A 21826-nucleotide genomic window follows, 5' to 3' on the forward strand; every position below is an offset into this window, starting at 1 on the left:
ATGTATGGAGAGGTTCAGGGTTCAGGGCAGCTTTTGCTTCTCTTCCCGTCGTCTTTGAGAGTCAATGCAAACCTTTGCTTGAGTCCTCACAGATGCTGTTCATACTATTGTAGCAGTATTATTGTGTTTTAAAAATGGGGTTCATCCAGGGATATGTTCTGAGAGGGGGTGTATGCAAATTCCAGCCTTCTCTAACATCACATAAACAGCATCTGTGACATGTTGTCACATGACATCATGTTTATTTCATGCAATAAAAAATATTATTTACAGGCCTACCCACAAGTTAAGATTGGTTTTTACTGCTTCCAATCATTAGCAGGCACCCATCCCTTCAGGCTTTGGGCTGACACTTGAATAATATTTCCCCGTCTTGACCACTTGTTAGAACCAACCATTAAGCAGCAGTCGTGGCTGCAAACACACTATGCAGGCTTAGTGTTTGTGAACACTCAAATCCCTACGTCTGAATCAAGGTAAATGTAGTTAACAAAATAATGAAAACTAAAATTGAAAAAACATTTCCATTAACTGAAATGAAAATACAAACTAGAGTTTTTAACTACTTAACAGAACTTAATAACTTACATAAGGCTTTGCAAGTTAAACATAACATTTGCTATGTTGTTAGTAGACATATGTGTCTTTAGTCCGTTGGCTATTTGATTTTTACCTGACACAAACTGTATTATAATGCACATTTTGCACTTCATGCTAATTTCTTGTAGACTGTAATATTTGATCCAGGGATGAATCATTTTTGAAATGGCATCTTTTGTTTTTATGACAATACTTATGACCTTTTTGCATGTTGCACCTGGCAAATACTCGTATTACAAAAAAGGAAACTAACACTAAAACTAATACAAACTAAACGAAAACTAAGCATTTACAAAAAACAAACAAAAAAAAAGATAAATCCCAAACTATTATAACCTTGGTCTGAATGCACTGTCATAGCCAGACTGGAATGTTAGTGAGATGGGTATTTTAGAGTTGTGTGATTCAGTGTACCTCTTAAGTAAAGTAGTGAGATCTTGGAGCACAGATGAAAAAGTTGTCCTCACATTCATTTTATATTACAATGGCATCAATAAGCACCCTGTAGTATCAAATTTCATTTAATTTTTTAATATAATTTATCTGTCATCCCCAATTAAACATGTACTGTAAGAGTTAATGAACATGTTATCTTCAGAGCAGACCTTGACTGTGAAATTAGTTGGACAACATAAAATACTTTTGAAGCATAAAACTCAGTTTTACACAAAATACTGGGTATTGCTCAGCTGAAAACTGGAAAATGGGTTACTTAAGGCAACAAATCCATAATGTCACAGTTACTGAGATACAGCAGTGACGGGATAACCTCAGGACTTGAGCAGAGTGCTGACAATTATTGAACTGCCAAAGGGGAAAATAAATTGACTTTCATGACAGGAAATGATAACTGGTTAATTTGATGATTCCAATGGTATGTTTCATACACTAGGAAAAGCAGTAATACACTCTTTGATTATTTACATACAAAATTTGTCAACTCAACATTTAATCTGCTCTTTAGACTGTAAAATGTTCATAACCCACATCCATTAAAAGTATTACTATTGTGCCATAGCATAATGTACAAGAAAACAATAGAGTACAGAAAAAATATGTATAGCTAAACAAGTCGGTACATTTAATGACAAACTTCCTTCTTTTTAGGCAGAAAGGAGCCTGTACTCTCGGACTGGATTGTTTCATATTCGGTGTGTTAACATGCACACTCCTAATTTGACCCTTAAAAGATATTGGAAATACTCCTGGTGAGACACGGCAAATATTTTTGTTTTACAATTAATGGAACTTAAAGGCTAATGTTTTAAAATTTTGAAGATGGTATCTCCCAGAAACTAAAACGGTTGGGGAAAACATCAAAACATGATAAGAAATTTTGACTTCAATTCTAAAAGGCCATAGTTCACTGACACAGCAGGTGGTGAGGCACACATACGCCTTTATCCTTTATGCTAACAGTAAAATGATTAGGATCCATATATATATCTGTTAAAATCACAACACTGAAAACATGAAGTCTTTCTGTTCATATTCTGTTGAAGTATTTCCTCTATTATGCATTTTCTTTTTTTTTTTAAGTCTGACTCTTTTTTTTGAAGAAACCACTTAATCTTTTTGACTAAAAAATACCTGTCTCCAATGAAACAAAAGAAACATTAGAAACTGCTTTCAACTTAGGAATTGTAGCAACAGAATTCAGGCTCCAAATATGGGTTGTTGTGCTTTACATCCATCAAAACAAGAGAGAAAAAATGCAAGACAATTAATACAACACAAACTTCCACCTATTTTGTGCTGAAAGACTACTTGCAGGATAATTCCGCCCATTAGACACCGTTTTTATTAGGAACATTTCTCTTATACATGTGCTTTATTCATGACCTTTATTTGGTTACATACGGTTATGGGTTGTTCAGTGCATGTTAACATACCGTTTGGATATTGCCAATTCAAATTTACAGAAATTGTAATATTTGAAAGTCAAGATTTGTTTGATATTTCAGTCCCTTCAGTGAAAAAACACACCAATGGTCCAGTGTCAAAATGCATTTACTGCTGTGCAGTTTCTATCACTCAGATTGAGTACATATTTAAACTGTGGATAGAATGCATCCCGACTGCAGTTTGTAAGATTAAATCACCTCCTTTCGAGTTTCACATGATTTTCATGTTGAATTGTATGGGTTCCTCAGCTGGACTGGCCTCCTCTGTTTCCTCCTTCCGTGGTACATATTCAACCTCTATACTTGACTTTGTATTGTCTTTTCCTCTACTCCAGAGGAATAATATTACGAGACAGAAGAGAACAACTCCAAGGAAAGAGATGAATCCCATGGTGGTTGCAATGATGAGTGTCTTTACATCAAATGGAAATGGAACTGTGGCCCGGGTCACATTTGCACCTTCGTCGCTAGGCTGGTTGGAAATGAAGGCAAATGTTTTATTTGGCTGGTGGGGCCAATTGGGTGAGTAGCTATGTACAAAAAGGTGAGCAGCTTTGGTGTCGTTGCCTGCTGCATTGCTTGCAATGCACAAATATGTGCCGTTGTCCTGGATTTGGGCGTAACGCACCTCCAATGTGCCCTCATATGTCACAGCAAGTCTTGACCCCATAGTTTTGGTAGTGATGTATTCCTTTTTGGGTGAAAGCCACATTATGACTGGTAGTGGATCACCCTCAGCTTGGCAAGTGAAATGAACCGTAGTTCCTTCATCCACATGGCTTTCTTGAACATTATAATCCATAATTTTTGATTTCTGGCAGATAAAGTAGTCTGAAGGGAGGATATCTGGGAAGTCCTTGAATTCTTTTCCTTGTACCACCTCAGGTGAGGCACACATGGGCTGTTGTCTGTTGAAGTTGAGCCTCCACCGTCGACGAAAGACCCAGAGCAGGCGACAGTCACAGGCGAGTGGGTTGTCATACAAAGCTAACGTCTCCAGGTTTCCCACTGAGTGAAAGACGGACTCCTCCAGGGTGCTCAAGTTATTACTGGATACATTGAGTACACGGAGGTGGTTGAGTCCTCGGAAAGAGTAGGGCTCAATGGCAGCTAATCTTCCGCCAGCCAAGTGAAAAGCCTGAAGCTTCTGCAGATTAAAGAGCTGGTTACCCTCCACAGTTTGGATAGGATTGAAAGACAGATTCAAAAAACGAAGATATCTTAGGTGACTAATGGCTTGGTATGGAATGACAGTAAGATTACAGTTTGTAATTGACAGTGATGTGAGGTTGAGTCCAAAGAAGCATTTCGGAGTCATGGTATCCAGGGTGGGCATTTGAGAAATCTCCAACACTCTGAGCCGATACAGCCTCTTAAATGAGTAGTCCCTCAAGACGGTGACGTTCAGATAACGCAGTCGAAGTGACAGCAGGTTATGGAGATGGCTAAGGGCATCAGTTGGCACTGAGGCTATATTGCATCCTTCAATGTTGAGACTTTCGAGGTTGCTGAGGCCATGAAATGATCGGGGTGAGATGAATACTAGGTCATTGTCACCAACTTCCAGAGCCCTCAGGTTGTACAGCTCCTGGAACATGTAGTCAAGCAGAATGACAATTTTATTCTCACTGATATCCAGCTGGGTGAGATTGGTGAGGCCAGTGAAAACTCCCAGCTGAATGAGCTTCAGCTGGTTGTTGCGCAAACCTAGAGTGCGAAGGTTCATAAGGTTGCTAAAAGCCCCAGGCTCAATGGTTGATATTGTGTTTTCATTAAGTTGAAGGTCTTCCAGCTGAGGGTAATTAATAAACTCCTCAGGTCCCAGATTTTTCAGACGATTCTTGCTGAGGTCTAGTAGCCTTGTTTCAGTGGGGATGCCCTCTGGAAGAGTTGTCAGTCTCCTTCGATGGCACACAACTGAACGCTCCTGACCATTACAGTCACATCGGGAAGGGCAACCGGTGGTGGAGCCAGAAAGGACGGTGCCAAGCATCAGGATCAGGATGGGCTGCCAGCATGCCACCAAGTAGCTGTGCCCTCCTGCCTCCCCAGACACCATCCTAATGTTTACCTGTGGGAACACAGAAAAAATGGCCTGTAAGAGTGGAAGAAAGGTGCAGAAATGGCTACAACACTGGATATCATTGAACAGAAGGGACAACAGCGATGAGATGAGTAACCGTGACAAAGGATTATATTCAGCCCTCCATTTTTTAACTAATTGATGACACTGCAGTGGAAAAAAATCCCCTAATTTTGATTGCATCTGTACAGCTCTACATAGATCAGCCACCATTCCCCTTTTGGTGCGCACAATGAGCACTGAAATTTTTTTCTGTCAAAGTCAGTCGCTCATTTTAATTTGCAAAAATGCCATAGCAGACCTTTTAAATAGCTTCCTGAAACATGTCCCGCTGCTGACCTTGCAGTGATGTACTGTAAAACAGAAATTGCTGCCAGGTGGTGATAAATGGAGACACAGACATTTAAGCCCCTGTTTGATTTTGACCCCGGGGCACTGTAACTTGCTCAAGCCTTCAAGCACTACATTTCGCATCAATCATGTGATTTTTAAATGGCAGCCTTATCAATAGACAGGCTCTTAAGAAAAAAAATGATCTGCATTCATAGAAAACTGGCCTTGTTTCACTTCTGTTATTTGAGACTTATCTGATGTTAATACTTAATGCTCTTAATGTTGTCGGTGGAATTGAGGGTACTAGTGCAGTACCCATACAGTGTGCACACTGTGAGACTGGGTGGATGCACATTCTACTGATATCTTTTGCATTTCTTATCCAAACAATGTGAAAGTCAGCACTCAGCACACTGGTGTTTTTAGTAAGTCACCCGCCACGTTTAAAGCCCGTCAAGTGACCTGTTCGACAACTATGTGAGGGAAAGGTGGATGAACTGGATGTCCAGTGGTGCTGTGCCGTGTGTGTGGGGAGGGGGGTTGAGCACTGTGTGACATGGGCCTGTATTTTTCATCCAAACGCCTTAGAAAGCCAAGTTTGAAGCCTGTGAAGGGGACCATTGGGCAGTTATGAATGAATGGACAGACTGATTTTGCCAAACTGTGTTGCACCCTCATAACTGGTTGAAGTATTGGTCATGAACCCCACACCCCCATGCTAGCACAGTACGTACCAATTGTATTTGGTAGTTCTTAACTCACTATATGTTTTCGAAGTTACATTTTTATTGGTATCTACATTTTTATTGGTATCCACGGAACCTCGGTGGCTTGAACTGTTCACATTCTGCAGACTCATTAACAAAACAAAAACCTGGTCACTCAGAAAAAACACTATTGTTGGACAAGATGGCAAGCAAGAATATTTTTTACTTAATATTTGTACAAGGAAGTAGTAGAGACATGTCATCCATCTTCATACAAGATATGATATTTGACAAGAAAATAAAAATACACTATATAACCTGATAACTGTGGAATGTGCCATTGAAACTAATAAACAAACTGATGTAAAGTAATCTTTATCTTCTACATCCAAAGAGTAAATTCCATTTAAGAGAGATGAATGTCGTGTCTTTCCAGATATTCATCATGTTGTATTAGTGTGTGGTTGTTGAATAGCATTTCTTTTTCTTCTTTACAAGAGATCTTAGATTTATTTGTAATGCTTTGCAGAATCGCCTAAACTCTCAATCATAGTACTGCAAAGTTTCTTTGAAAAATATTGCTTTGAGATAAGGATTATTTTGCTTTTATTGTACCAACAGTTATCTCACTGAATTAAAGTCATGGGACTGTGGCAGCTTGGGCTGTCATCTTAGTAGCTCCAGTGGCACAGCTTCCATTTTCACTTCCCCCAGAAGTGTTAACTTTCTGTTGGCTGTCCGTATCAGAAATGTGGGTATCAGTCCAGTGTGATAGGGGCATTGTAAAAACTGCAGTGTCAGAATGAAAGATAACATTTCAACTGTAGCACATTGGTAACTTCTAGATATGTTCTGTCTGTAAATTAAAAAAAAACTATTTGATAAATTTGAACACGCATATGAATAAGAGTCTCATTATGTACAGTACGTATGAGATACACTGATGCATGCAAGATTTTGAAGTGAAATAGGATATTTCCATTTTCCAAGATACCACTGTATGCTGAAAACCGATGAAAATATGATTTTTTCTTTATTGTCAAGTTATAGGAATATGGATGAGGATGAGCCTCAGTCGTATCATTGATAATCAAAAACAAACAAATGCAAATACTGTGGTGATGTTCTTGCCAGACTGTCATGCATGATTTATCATTTATAGGGTATGAAATATGGCGGCACTATCTTATCTGGCCTTGCACCCAAGATATACTCTGAGCATCACCACTTTGTTTTGACCTTTAAATTGAAAAAAAAAAAAAAAATGCCAAGTATCTTTTCGTTTAGTCTTTTCAATTTTAGAGTAGTGTTGTGAAGTATTGTCTCCTTTCATGAGAAAATCCTCTATCTAAGAAAGTCCTTTATCTAATGCTCTGTATATTTTTTGTCCCCTCTCAGATTATATTAGTTTTCTATTGTGAAGGGGCCCGATATGAGTGGACAGGCTTTTTCCTCCTTTTCATCTGCTGCTCATATATTTGCTCCATGGACCGCACATCCTGTTGCTTTTACATCTCAGGGACATGTTTTGGCTCATCATCAATCTCTTGTTGCCTTGAATCACCGTCTCCTCTCTTATGGTGCAGTTTGGTTTGATTGATAATGTGTCACTTAATATCTTCAAGACAGATGATTTGCTGACATAAAAAGTTGAATTAAAAATAATGAATATTTAATCATTTCCAGTTAGAGGTGGGTGTCGACGTATTGAATAAATATTGTAAATATTCAATGAAAAATGAGTTGTGCTCCAAACACTTGGAAATACATAGTTGTCATCACTAATTCACATCATTTATCAGTCCCCCATGAACGCTATTTCAACCTTGCTTCTGTTGGGCAATTCTAACTTGTGACCACTGTCATGAATCATCACTGCAGCTCAAGCTTTCTGAGTATTCGCATTGATGTATTGAATGCTTGAGCTTTTTATTTTGATTGATGTGTCTGCAGTTTGGGCACAGGCGATCTGTCAGCTTTTTCCTCTCAATTGCAGACAAATGTTGCTTTTCAGGATTCTGTAATATGACCCACCTTTGTAGCATTGTGGACTTTTGATTGAGTGACATTTTGTTCTCTATATGAAGGTCTTGCATTGTTGAGTCTCAGTGTTTAATAATGTGAACATTCAAAATGTACTAATGTTAATATTTAGTAAATATTTACTTTTAAATTTGTTAATCAAGCAAAGCTGGATGTCTGTAGCTTCCTTCAGTACTTTTATTTTTATCAAGTCAGCGCATACAGTTTTTTGTATATCCCACATTCAAATCAATAATGCTTTATTTTCATAAATGGGATCACCATCAGATGTCTAATTCAATGGTATAACAAAAATAACCTGCAATAATATTAATACTACAATAAATACTTGCTGGATGAATATTGATGCACTGACTTATACTGATACAGAGTTGTTGCCAGAAGTGTAAGCAGCTGGATACAAGAAATCAAATGAAAACAAATCCTCCATGCATGTAAGTATAAGATAAAGCTAACAATCCAGGGAAATTTTTATTAGAAGGATCATAATGCTTAGAAGGACAAAATGGTCCAGTGCATGGGAAGTACTCCTGCTGAGATGCAAAAACACACCTGCATGGGGCCAGTGAGCTCTCTATTTCTTCTTGACAGCAGCATCCTCGCTAAGAGGGCTCTCAGCCAGAAAGGCGTCCAATTTTGTCTGAGAAAATGCTGATAAGTGCAAATAAGATGCTCTTTTTTCAGTCAAAAGAGACTAGGAGGTTTTTGATAATTATCATGATCACTGTGGAGGAAACATGAACATAAGCTTCTATTTGAAGGTATGGTTTGTGCACAAATGAAAATATCTCTTATTGTATAGTTCTGACAGTCTGCTTTAAATGAAAATGGACTGACAGTGGGATCTGAATGCACAAAAACGTATTCAAACACTCCTAACTGTCCAGAATAATGGTAGTGCAGCATTTAAAGTACATCTGTACTGGTATAGTAACATTTTAAATGTCAACAAATGTCTGTTACATTCAAACCATTGCCAAATTAGTTCACACAATGCTGATTAAGCCGATCAGTGTGTCCTTTGTTTTGTTTTAAACGAAGACCATAGATATTTTACAGTAGCTGAACATTGTTTGTTATAATGACACAATCGATTTACAAACAATTAAATCTATGGATCATAAATATTAAAAGTACACGAGATAGCCAAAATGTTAGTATTGGCTATTTCTTTGGACAAAATAAACCAAAAATTTCAAACCTAAAAATTACCAGCAACTGTGGTTAATAAAAATAACCTGCATTAGGTTGTCTATTTGATGCAGCCTCTACAGCCCTGACCAAAATATAATTCATTCATTCATCCAGTTTTTTTACAGGTGTCAGTAGAGACTGGCCAAGCATGTCTTTGACTTTTATCGTTATGATAAATAATTCATTCCAAATGTAATAAAAACTAAAATAGTTCATTTCATGACATTAAAAGCCTTTGTTTTCAAACTAACTAAAGGTAGTGTTATTTCTCATAACATGAAACACTGAGCTCAACTTGCCGCCTACATGTATGTGATTTTGAGTAGTAGCCGTTCATGCTTCAAGGACCAGACTGTACAAAGCTCCACAGTGCTGTGTTCAAAGACACCCCCAAGAGTGCAGGTTAGATCGTTCTCACATGTTCATCCCCTCATCTCCTGTGCCTCTCATGGACTAACCTCATCATCTTTGATCCTTCATTTCAAGCAGTGCGTCTCGAACCATTCAATACATTTTTATGGGAGCCGACTGTTAAACATGAGTTCACCATTTGCTGCAACAACATTTTCAGAGTTTGTGCCTGGGCTTCACTGAATGCATTAACAGGACGTCTTGCAGAATGTCTTGCTTTTCATGGTGGCAACCATTTTAGTAGATTAGAGAGGCTACACTACCCGTAGTAGATGTGCATCACAAGTGAACCTTATGCAAGTGAGGCATGCTGCTCTTCTACAGAGTTGTGGCATTGCCTCTTTTCTTCTTGCCATCTTTGATGCTCAGCAAAATAGATGCTTGATGACCTGATTCAAGGACTCTGTCGCAGACATTTCTATTTGCAACACCTTTTAAAGTAAAAGCACTCTCATCTCTCCGTTAACTCACTTTATTACATTTTTCCACAACACTTTTATTGTGAGATATTTGCTGGGCGTTTGATGCACGACGCATACCCACGAGCCCTTGCATGTTTAGTACATAAATGTACGGAGAGAGACTCATGTGAAGAAGAGGCAAAAATGTGAGACTGCAACTTTTGAAATTATGGGAGCATTTCAGTAAACAAATGAAACAAGTTGAATGCAGACTTGGTAAAGCAGAGTAGTCATTGCATGGCAGCATAACAGTGACACATGAAATACTGGCATCCTGGAGTCATGAGTCATACACAACCGATGTTCTAGCGAGTCAGTGAGTTGCACTGATACCATGTCCATCTTTTCAAGGAAACTTACCAGACTTACCAGAAAACAACGTGACAGTTACAGGTGTGCAGCGGAGACAGGACATGGAGCGAATAACCATTAACTATTTAATTCATTGAAAAAAATAACCAACACATTTGCAGCTTTAGGTGTTAACTGGCTCACAGTGCTATGCTACAAGTTCAGTTTTGTTTATGTATCACATGTCACAATCTTGCCTCAAGCAGTTTCACTATCTGTACAGCATCTGACAGCCTCTACTCACACCCTTGAAATAAAATGAAGCTAGGAAATGGACCATGACTTTTCATGACTGTTCTCCCTTGATAACAATTCCCATGAATTCCTCGCTGCCACCACCTAGCAGCAGAAAGTATATTCATCCAGGTTAGCGTTGTTCCCATTCTGATACCGGTATCGGAAATGCCTCCGATACTGCCAAAAATGTGGGCATACTGGAATCCATGCACCGATCTGATACCATGTAATTTTTTTAGAGCTCTGTTAGCTCTGACGCGGTTCTTGGAAACATGAAGCTCTGCCAGTGCTGCGTTGTTTGGACCAGTCAAAACAAACGTACAAGCTGAAAAACGAAATAACATTCACTGGTAAAAATAAATGGTGTCCATTTGCTGTATTTGTTCATGTTTTACAGAGGGTTTAACCTGAGCCAAACCTTACCACCAATGATAATCATATCACAGTCGTGCAGGCATAGTATGATATATATTTTTAACACACTGGTATCGGTATCGGGAGGGAAAAAATAGTATCGGAACATCTCTAATCCAGGTCATATTCATCCAAAAGTCACTGAATCAGTAGCACCTGGCCTTTCAGCCTCTCATCCAAGACACTTGCACAGTTGTTTGAAATGACATGCTCATGGGCACAACAGAAACTAATTAGTGTCCTTATGTTGCTACAACATTAAAACGCATTACTCAACTCTTCTCCATTTCATTATGCTTTATTAACCTTATGTAATATCAGCATTATACAGTGTATCTGCAATTTGCACAAATAATGCATTGAAGCCCATACTGGTTTGCACTACCCTGCATACCCTGTGTATGCATTTTTGTTGACTCTGTAGGATCTTTTGCCTCACTAGCACAAACCTTGTCAGGCCCATTAGTTCTCACTACAGATTAATATTTTTCCAAACAATTAGATGCATTCAATCCTGGGAGAATAAGTTTTCTCTGGAATCCCAGGAAGTAAAACATAACATCACTTGAGCCCAGGTAATTTCAAACAGCACTAAATGCTACAGGGAGACATTCATATACATGTTCCAAATCAACATTAGAATGCATATAGGCCTAATCTTAATTTGCATCAAGGGTGCTGTGCTGAGTGAACTCCCACCATCTGCTGCGCCACTAATTATGAAATGCCAAGTTTATTGTCTGTGACTTCTGAGAAGCATACTCTTGTAAAACTAATATTTTAGAGACTTTACTTCATTCTATAAACTGAACACATTCTTTAATGTAAGAAATGTTCACAATTTTTAAAATATTCAGTCAATATAATTGTGCAATGATCACTTGAAGGCACATATCTTTCACTTGATAACATAAAAGAGGATATCTACACATACTGCACATCAGTGAGCGTCATAAACATAGTTAGAGCCTAAGCATGTATGGGCTTTTTATTGATTTGTTTGTATAGGCCGTGTTGTGTTTCACTGGCGCACAGCAGGCAAACACATCTGCTGCATGTTTTACCAGACTCGGCGCCAGAATCAAATTTGTGGATGAGCATTTCATTTTTGTGGGTTGAGCTGATTTTGCAAAAAATATGTCATTGCGTCAATACAACTGAGTTGAGCTCCATTTTTCGTTTGAATTAAGCACCTTTTTTCAGTATGAACTGCTATACTGCTCAGCACTACTCCAAAACGCACACAGAGCGTTCTATGAACAACATCCACAACAATTTATCTTTGCAACAACTGCAGCTAAACAAGCACTTTTTCCGTTCCATACACCTTCACAGGGTATCTGTCCAAAATCACCTGCTTTGGATCATTAGTGCCACTGTCACACACGGAATGATTCAACAGGCCTGTTCAGTCTTGCCTTCACAAAATGAACAGACCGGAGCAAGTGCAGAGAGTAGTTGCATCATTTAGAGCAGACATGAAAAACCATATGTCCATATTGTAGTCTCAAAAAAGCTTGAGTAGATGAACCTTGAGGCAAGTGGTCTAATTTAATGTCCTGTCGATCAGAGGGGCTGCAGATGAGCGACAGGTCTCTAGCCTCTCTGACTGTCAAGACACATTCTCTAACCTCCAGAAAATCCCATCTACAATAAAAATATCATTGTTAGTTTGGTAAAGGTAAATTTCCCGGTAGGAAATGGTCCCGCTTTGGGATTGTAGACCAGGCCTAATGACACGCACCCTGATTTCTGAGGCCTGAGTTTAACGTTAGGGATAAAGTTTTGGTCATGTTGATCAAATGAATAGAAATCAATGCAGTGTCCTTACAAGAACAGCTGAACAAATGTGTGGTCTAACAGTTGGAAACGATTCGAATGCCGCAACATGCACAAATAGAGCATATGCTGGAGCATCTGCCATGTAGGCAGACAAAGACCAAATCCATAAATTATAAAATATAAGAATCCTAATAATGTCTGTTACAATCGACATGGCCTGTAAGCATTGCAGAAACTCAGATGTAGTGCCAATGAAGCACAAAAGGTTCTTCACTAAAAAATACTGAAACGAATCACAATTGTTATAAATCCAACGCTCTTCCCTGCTGACATGTGTGCCATACCTCATAAAAGATGGCTGCTGAAACATGTGGGCCATACTTAAAGGCTTAAGTACACTCGGTACTTAAAGGACCTTGGATTTCTCAGTCTTCATCTGCATAGTGTGCTGCAAGTATGTGGTAACGCGATAGTAAACATTGCATTTGCATTACAAAGAAATATACAGTACGCTACTATACACCAACAAAATAGTTTTAGCAGAAATGATTAGACTGCTGTCCAAGTGTGTGTGTGCTTATACTATAGCACCTTTGTGGCTGTGAGGCACAAAAAGGCTGTGGTATAAAGAAAATTGCCTCGAGTTGGTCCATGGTCACCTGTTAATTTAGTATACACTTTGAATATTTATTTCAAATACTCGGGGCTCTTTGCCCAGCCATGTGGCAAATTATTCAAATTCTTCAATTCTGTAGTCTTTTGCATTTTAGCCCTAGTTTGGTCTTTTGTATTCCGGTTGTCCTTGATGTTAAGCGGTCTTTACCAGGCAACATATGTATATATCAGTCAATTTGTCAGGCAACTTGTCTGCTATTTGTATTCATTAAAAGGGAAATTAAGCTGTTGTGCCCTGGGAAGCTAAAACCGTCAGGGACAAGCAAGTGGGAGAGCATTTTACAGGATTCCCAAAGATCACTGTCAAAATGTGCTCAAAGACAGACAAAGTGATAGTTACCCACAGGCAATGCATTCTGCTTGTGTTGTGATCAAGTCATATCATAACTTTAGTATGTTGTTTATATAGTTTATTATGTCTTGGTGTTTTCCTGGAGTAGGGAAAGTTTATCAAAAAGGCGCAAGTGTTTGTTTTCACACTTGTGAAAAGCAATTGGGGGCATCGTAAGGGTCAGATATATTCAGTATGTCGTGTTCTGCAATATTGGTGAATCTCCTTGGATTTGAAGTGTGCAGTGAACTCACAGTTCGAAAGTGGCTCTGGCACCATTCATTTTTGTAGAGGCTTTTCCTGCCACGATAGCGGGGTAAATAAACTCAGTCGTGTGACACAAGGAGCTCTCTTAGAAAAGATACTGGTGTACTAATTCAAACTGAACATGTAGCATACAAACTGCTTCTGACCTGGAAGCAGTTGTCCTCAGATGTAACCAGATGAACTGGTGATTCAAAACAACTGATTGCTGGAGGCAGCACAGAGTTACAGACTGGTTTATTCATACTCTGATGTTGGCAGTGCTACCTTTCAAAGATATTTTCACTTTATGTCCCCCCTCATTTTCTCATATATTTCCCAGTATCCCTTTGGCAGGACACATTCTTTTATCATAGTGAGTTGTAATTAAAAATGTGTCTTGATTAAACATTTACTGTCTTTTACGGAATTTTTTAACATTTACGGAATTTTACTGTCTTACAATCAACAGCATCTCTCAGAAAATCATCATGTCTGTACTTCTACACAGTATTACCATGTAGAACTGTAACTTGGGCCATCAAAGTGTAACAATAATGGTACAGAGGAGTTTTATTAATGCTTTCTTTTGCCAAATTTCTCTTAAAATGTGGGTTGAATAAGCTGGAAATGACTCAAATGTTCATCCCATACTCAATACTGGGGAATATATGATTTTTTTTGGACAGGGAAGACAAAGAAATGCCATTACATGTCAAAATAAAAGCAATTTTGTCCCAGACAAACTTCCAATAGCTTTTTAATGGAAACATAGTGGGAGATATTGAGAGCATTACACCAAATCACTCCAAAAACTACACTATTCATTTGAAGTCCGAGTTACTGAGTTACCATAACTTGGGCTTTATTCAGACTGGCAGTGAACAGTCATTTTCAGATATGATCCAAAATGGTTAAAAACAAAAAACAAGTGCAGACAGTCTGCCTGAAACGATTTGATTTGAACAAAAATCGGATTTGCCTGCAGTCTGAACATAGCCTTAGAGACATTTTTCATAAACTGCCTTTTTTTATGTTGTGCAGGAGTTTTCCTCTATCCTATTTGATTTACATATTACATCATGCCACAGGCCAGGGTAGGGCTACACAATATGACCAACATTTCATAGCCTGATAGATGTCATTTCATATTAACTTAATATCTGTCTTTGCAGATACTAAGTTGCAACAGCAGCCATTTTCTCTCCATCATCACGGTTCTTTTTTTATACCTCCTGTATATATTTCATTAGGAGACTTTGATTTGATTCTTGATTCAGTAGTTAGGCCACAAATTGATGCTGACAGACTCAAAGACAAATGTCTAACTTGCAGTCTATACTGCGTGTCTGCAGTCTATGTTTGATCTTTTATTCCTGAACCAAATCCGTGTGACAGAAGTAGTGCATCTTTTGAGGATGAGACACTTATTGTGTTCAGGCTGTTGGCATTTATTTTTTTCTGAATTGCGTCACATGTATTACCCTGCTTGTTGTCATGCTATGTGGAAGATGCTACGTTCAAAAGACAGAACACATGCTGAGGCCATAATAAACTTTAAAAAATCTAGAACATATGGACCCCTTACATAATTATTGAGGACGGATGAATAGTCTCATCAAGTATAATACCACAATGGACTATTAACACAAACCTCTTTGTAGCTTTGAGGCACTCTGATCATGGTTATTACTGTTTGGGTCAACACATTACAACCAACTGAACAGAAACCGAAATCAACCATGTAGTCGAAGTGAAAAAGTGAGGCAAAGTAGGCTGAACTGCACAAATTAGAGCATTGTTCAAGCTGCAACCTGGATGAATGACGCTGTGACATCTCATGCACAATATCAAGCTGTGGATCATTGCAGGAATAAAACTAATTTGTCAGACCAAGAAGAATGTTCAGTGAAGTGGAGATAGAGCTCTGTACAAGCAGGAAAAAGGCTCACTGTCAAAGAAGATCAGAATGGCTAAAAGCAGCTGCACAAAAAAGCTGAGGTAAGGTTCTTTATACAGAATCCCTACTATTTTACCTTTAAAAGGACCCTACATTATTTTACCTTTGCTTGTGTACACTATACCAAACGAGCTGGCACATTTCCACCCCAGTGTTTGATTTTTAGATGGCATGCCTGTGTTCCAGAATCAGAGGCGTGACATGTAAGACAGCAGCAACAGTATCCTGCCCCGTCATGCTGGCTCTACCTTGTATGTAGACATTGATTTAGCTGTGGCATACAAGGCAGAACGAAAATGCCCCCTTTTCCATGCCAGACACAGATCTGGCTGTCAACGTGAACATCTTGTAATGCCTGTGTAAGTGGAGTAAAACACCCCATCACATCTCTGGAAAACCATAACAAATGTTCATGTTGAAACTAAGATATATGCAGAGGTAGTGGGCCACTTCTCCTAAAGAGAAACCCGATCAGCATCCCCCTGTCCGGTCTGTGTTGACGATTTGGCTGCAGTCTTAACACAGATGTTTAACAGATCCATGGAGCTGTATGACATTGCTCCACTTTTACCCTAGTATCCAGGAAATGTTGCTCATTATAGCAGAACTTTGCGAGTCTGGTCAGTTTTTCATATTTTTCTCTAAGGAGCTCCCCCTTGTTTATGTCCACCGCTTTATCCTCACTGTCATAAAAACTCACCGCTGACACCTCGCCCCCCCCTTCCCCTCTCCTGGCCATGTGCATTTGTTTTCAGCAGATCCGGCAAACACAAGCTGTGGAGCCATGTCTGTACCAATGGAATAACGGCCAATCATCCGCCAAAAAACAAACGTTTGCTAGCAAGTAAACGCCTTTACAACAATAGCAAACATCACAAAAGTGCCAATACACATAAATACATAAAGAACAGAGAGTTTATCCCAAATATAATTACAAGTGCAACAGTAGTGTGCCATTTGGGAAAAGGTCGCTGTGAGGTTTACTCGTGTGTGTGTGTGGTCTGTAGATGATTACTTGGCTGGAGAGGCATGTTTGTGTGGTGCCGTGAAACAATTAATGTTTCTCGTGAGACCCTAGACTTTGCAAGACCTCCTGATTCTACAGAATCCGGGTCAGCAGCCATGATCTTGCAAGGCTGGTTTTCCAGGGACGGTAGGGGGTGTGCAGACAGCCCACAATCTCACCGCAACAAGCCATTTAACCATCACAATGACTCCGAAGCTGTTAAATTAGGGTAGAAGTCCATTTTAAGTTCTTTGAATGAACTCTGATAGCCCACCTGCAAAATGTCACAGAACGCTCAAATACTCATTTTCAAAAAAAAGCTTAGATTTTCAAAAAAAGCTTAGATTTTAGAATGCTTTTAGGCGGGCACCTCTGGTTAGCTTAGGTGACACCCATCAACACTGTTCCTAAAAATACTGAATAACCATTGAAACTCCAACACCTGAAGCAGGGCACCAATATCAACTCCAGACTTGAGAAGACCTTGCAGGGGATGTATTTTCTATTGCAACCAAGGACTGTACAATCTGCCATAGGAGCTGAGTCAGTTCTACACTGCAGTCATCGAATCCATCCTGTGCACATCAATCATGGTGCGAAGCAGCCACAAAACAGGATAACAGACTGCAGTAACGGTGAGAACAGCAGAAAAGAGGTGCTCACTTGCTCACCCTCTAGGCCTTTCTACTCTTTCAGAACCAGAAAATGGGCAGAGAAAGTCTTCACAGATGCCTCAAACCCCTCAAACCCTGGACACAGTCTTTTTTTTACGCTTCCCTTTAAGTATGGCTAAAAAATATAGCATACAAATAAGACCGGGACCAACAACACGTTTACGTTACTCTTCCATCACAATGTCAGGCTTACACACAACGCACATTTATGTTTTATGCAACTTAAAAATTGCACATTATCTTTTAATAATATGAGAATTGAAAATATATTGTATGTGCTGTTGGGTAGTTATGACTGTAACCAAATACTGACTTTACTGAGAATGTGTATAAAAAAAGGGTCTGGCAACCCTATGTAATCTTGTACAGCGTTCCTATAGTACAGCCCCTAGCTTGTCTGCTTAGCTATCTGATCGGATGATACTATGGAGGTAAATCAGTGTGATTGGTTGGAATTATGGCACATTTGTTATGCTGTGTTTTGTTTGTGCGCGAGCAGACTGTTCCGTGTGTGCACACCACTTGATTTTCCGTGCACAAAACAACAAATACAGGTACGAAACAATATGGCACATAAAACGCCATAAAGGATGGGTAAGAAACAAATGGAGCATAAGTGATGGGACAGTCTGCAAAATCTCCACTGTGATCAGACCTAGTGTACATTACTGTGGGCAATGCAATGCTATATCCAGCCAGGGGCATGCACATGAGGTAACCTCAGTCCTCCATCCTACTAGCCCCTTACCTTCTCATATTTTTGCATAAAGCTGTTATCATTAAATTTAAATGAGGACGGCATCCACAGAGCAGCATGGCTGTGACCTTCTAAATACATTTGTAAAACGCAAATGTGAGGATCCTGTGACAGATCTGCCCTCGTCTGTCACCTCGCTATCCAGCAGGACGGTGTGTAAACACGTGGTCTCGCAGGCCTCAGCACCACCACATCACTTTCACCATTTCCTTTTCAAGGTGGCTGATGTTATCCATTATGTGGCAGTGTCTTGATTCCAGATGGATCCTGTTTCAGAGAGTGCTTTAACAGTTGTGCCCTAGATGTTTTCTGGACAGATTATACTGTGTTGCTTTCTGGGCCATCACAACTGATCTGTTACATGCAGGGCTGTCCTGATTTTAGCTGTAAATAAAGTAGGCTATGATTGGAACCCAAACTTAAACCTAAGAAAAACAAAATAAATGAAACCATACACATGATTTAGACAGAGGGGCATGGAATCATTCATTATATCACGGTTGCTCATAATGTACAGTGGACACACCATTCAATTCATGCTCATAATATAAGACTTATTTTGGCATACCTATAACTTCCCTGATTTTACCGATAGATATTGTGCATTGCGATTTCCTAGATTTGATTTGTGAGCTTGAGTGTTATTCATTTTTGGACGGGGGGGGATCCTGCCATTAAAAAAAACTCCCATCACCTTGTCCTTGATTACACACATTTGATTCCACTGTGAGGAAATTGCCTGTTGTTCAGTGTTATGTGAAGACCAGTACATCACAGAATATTAAGAATATAACAGCCTTTAGCAAAACACTGAAAAAACGAGCAGCAGTACTACTTTGATTATGTCTGTTTTGTTTGGTATGAGCAAAGAATACAAGGCTCCACTGTATTTTCTGTGTTTCAATTGAATCAGTTGAACAACTTCACTAATAGTACTAAGGAGTAAATTAACAAGGGGTATAAAATGAATACATGCAACAGAATTTATTCCTATTATTTTAACTTTTTAAGCTGTGTCAAAGTGCAGTGGGGGTCTTGTGCCTTCCAAGTACTTATAATACAACCAACAATAGGTCTTGATTTCCATTGGAGTTGCTCTCACAGGACTATTCTCATTCTCATATGCAGCTGTTGTGTACTACAAAACACTCTCAATCAACCAACTGTGTACACGGCTGCCATTTCTCATGCAGTATATAGTTTGAGATTGTCTGTGTCAGACACTTTTACACCTACCTGGAACACTGGGGACATTCAGTTTAGGTTAGATGAGGGGAGGTGCCTGGGTGGTGCAGAAGGGTGATTGAAACGTCATCCACAAACACCCACCAGCTCACCCTCTCTACGCAATGATGGCTATATACACACACACACATGCTCAGTTTGTCATTAAATAAGACACTTAAATGTGTGGTTCAACCGATTTAGGAAATTGTGTTCTCCATTTTCCCCTCCACAAGAAGTTCAGGGTTGCAGCATCAGTCAGAAATACCTCTTTAGCTAAAGGTGTTCTACTGATTGCATGGATCACCAGTTATAAATGACATCACACAACACTTATTACCGATGCTGTTTTAATAATATTGATCACCATCAGTCCTCAGTGTATTCCACTGTTTCTCTCTATGTTACGTCTGTTTAGCTTGTTGCTTTCTTGTCAAAGTCTTGGTTCATCACTCATCAGCTATAGTTAAAAAAACGTCTGATAAACCCATTTGATTCTTTCCTAAGTTGATGACTAAGCATGAGAACAGATGCTCAGGAAGTGGGGGCGACCAAAACAGTGCAACAATTTGGGTATTTGGTACATGTTTATTTTTTATTTGGTTCAAATGTCAAATCAAATTAATGCAAATTTATTTTAGATGCAATTCATTTGACTTGTATATTATACACCAGTAATCTGCATAAAACAGAAAAAACTCATAATGATCAAATGTTGATTGTTGGAGAAACACGGTTCACTATAGTCACTAATTACATTCCTTAACGGTCCTTATATTGGTGCACTGAAATGGTTTGAATGTGTGTCGGAGCTGCAGATGTGCACTCTGTCATGCATAAGTAACTGCCGAAAAAATAGAGATTCCAATCAGCCATCATAACCTGATTACAGGAGTCCAATTAACAGCTTTGAGTAGCTCATAAAGGTTTGACATGAAGCGCAGACTGTAAAAAGCACAGGTTTAGTGGCAGACATCATAGCTGTCTGCCTCATGATTAGGAAGATGCAAATATAAGGCGTTGGGAATTAAACTATGTGAGATCATTTTTTTGGCCTGCATTAATTATCTTGCAAAGTCACCCATCCTACTCATCACCCCCACTACCACCATCACCATCCCTCTGTATAACCTGTGGCAAATCTGCATATGGTGCCACATTGCCACTGGATAAACTCAACGGCACCTGGCTGATGCCTATGAATAAGTATGAATATAGACACGTTTACTGGCATTTGAAATACAAAGAATGTTAATGAGGGCAGATTAGGAGGCAGCAACAACCAAACTGACAGAACTCAGTGAGAAGGACAAAACACATTCTCTCTTGCTCAGCTTCGCACCTTCTGCTGGGATGATAATAATAGGCAGGATATACTGCATGTGTGTTTGCTGTCTTCCGTGCACACATATAATCGTATATTTACAATTTATATGTATTTATTCATACCACAGAACATAAATCTTCAACTACATATTGTACATTCAGATGTTGCATGCACATAGCCAATGTGTACAAACCCAGGTTGCATAGCACACAGCAGAAAGAAACCCATCTGGATGACATAGCACAAATAAGATCTGGAGCCCTCTTCAGAGAATATTTTTTTCAGTCCATCTCTTCCATTTGCCTATGATACATAATTTTATCCTTGACATTAATTTGCTCCCTGGCGATCCCCTGGCCACACCACTGCACCATGATAAATCTGATCCAGTGCTTCAGCTCTCAAAGCCCACTATAGAGACTGAGTACTTACCAGGACTGTCATGCAGAGAATTCTAATTCAGGCAGCTCCATGTTGCCAAGGAAATTCAAAATGCCTCCGAAAGCATGGAGGCAGAGATGCAGGATTCCAGACAGGGTAGATTCAAATGGGGAAGAGAGAGAATCCCTTATCTTAGGGGCATTTGAGATATGCCTCTGTCCTTTCCAGATGCGCTAAATCCGGCAGCACTGATAGGCTGACATGTAAACACACAGGCAGCTCTTCTGGCTCACACAGGCTCACATACATGCTCCACCTAGAGCAGAGACAGAGAGGAAGAGGGAGGGGCAGCTGATGAGAGAGGTGGAAGGAGGAGCTGCAGTGCACTGAGAGTAAGAGCGGCACAGAGCACAGGCAGCGAGGGGAGTTGAGAAGAGAAGAGAAGAGACGAGATGCATAGAAATAATCACTGATTGCACTGCAAGCATCTTCAGATTTTTGTTTACTGTACATTTCTTGTGTATGGACAGATAGGAGGGATCTGATTAACTGGAGTTTAGCCTGCAGTGTGAGGTAGAAATAACTGTTGTGTGTATGCTGTGATTACAGAAAGGAGGTTATATAGGGAGAAATATAAACATGCAAATCAAGTAAAAAAAAAAATAAATACATATAAGAGAGGTTGTTAAGGGGGGAAGTGATAAAACTACAGGCATATGGAGCAAATT

General features: G+C 39.4%; 1 protein-coding gene across 1 annotated transcript; it reads right to left on the reverse strand.

Moving 5' to 3' along the window:
* Positions 1–1103: 1103 nt before the first annotated feature.
* Positions 1104–21391, reverse strand: lingo1b (leucine rich repeat and Ig domain containing 1b). The gene is made up of 2 exons (XM_044029650.1): positions 21150–21391; positions 1104–4575 (listed from the first exon to the last, which is right to left on the reverse strand). Exons 1-2 carry the CDS (start codon positions 21159–21161, stop codon positions 2716–2718), a joined length of 1872 nt encoding a protein of 623 aa, XP_043885585.1. The 5' UTR covers positions 21162–21391; the 3' UTR covers positions 1104–2715.
* Between the last annotated feature and the right edge of the window lie 435 nt (positions 21392–21826).

This window comes from Solea senegalensis, linkage group LG7 (assembly GCF_019176455.1).
Source record: "Solea senegalensis isolate Sse05_10M linkage group LG7, IFAPA_SoseM_1, whole genome shotgun sequence".
Taxonomy (NCBI): Eukaryota; Metazoa; Chordata; class Actinopteri; order Pleuronectiformes; family Soleidae; genus Solea; species Solea senegalensis.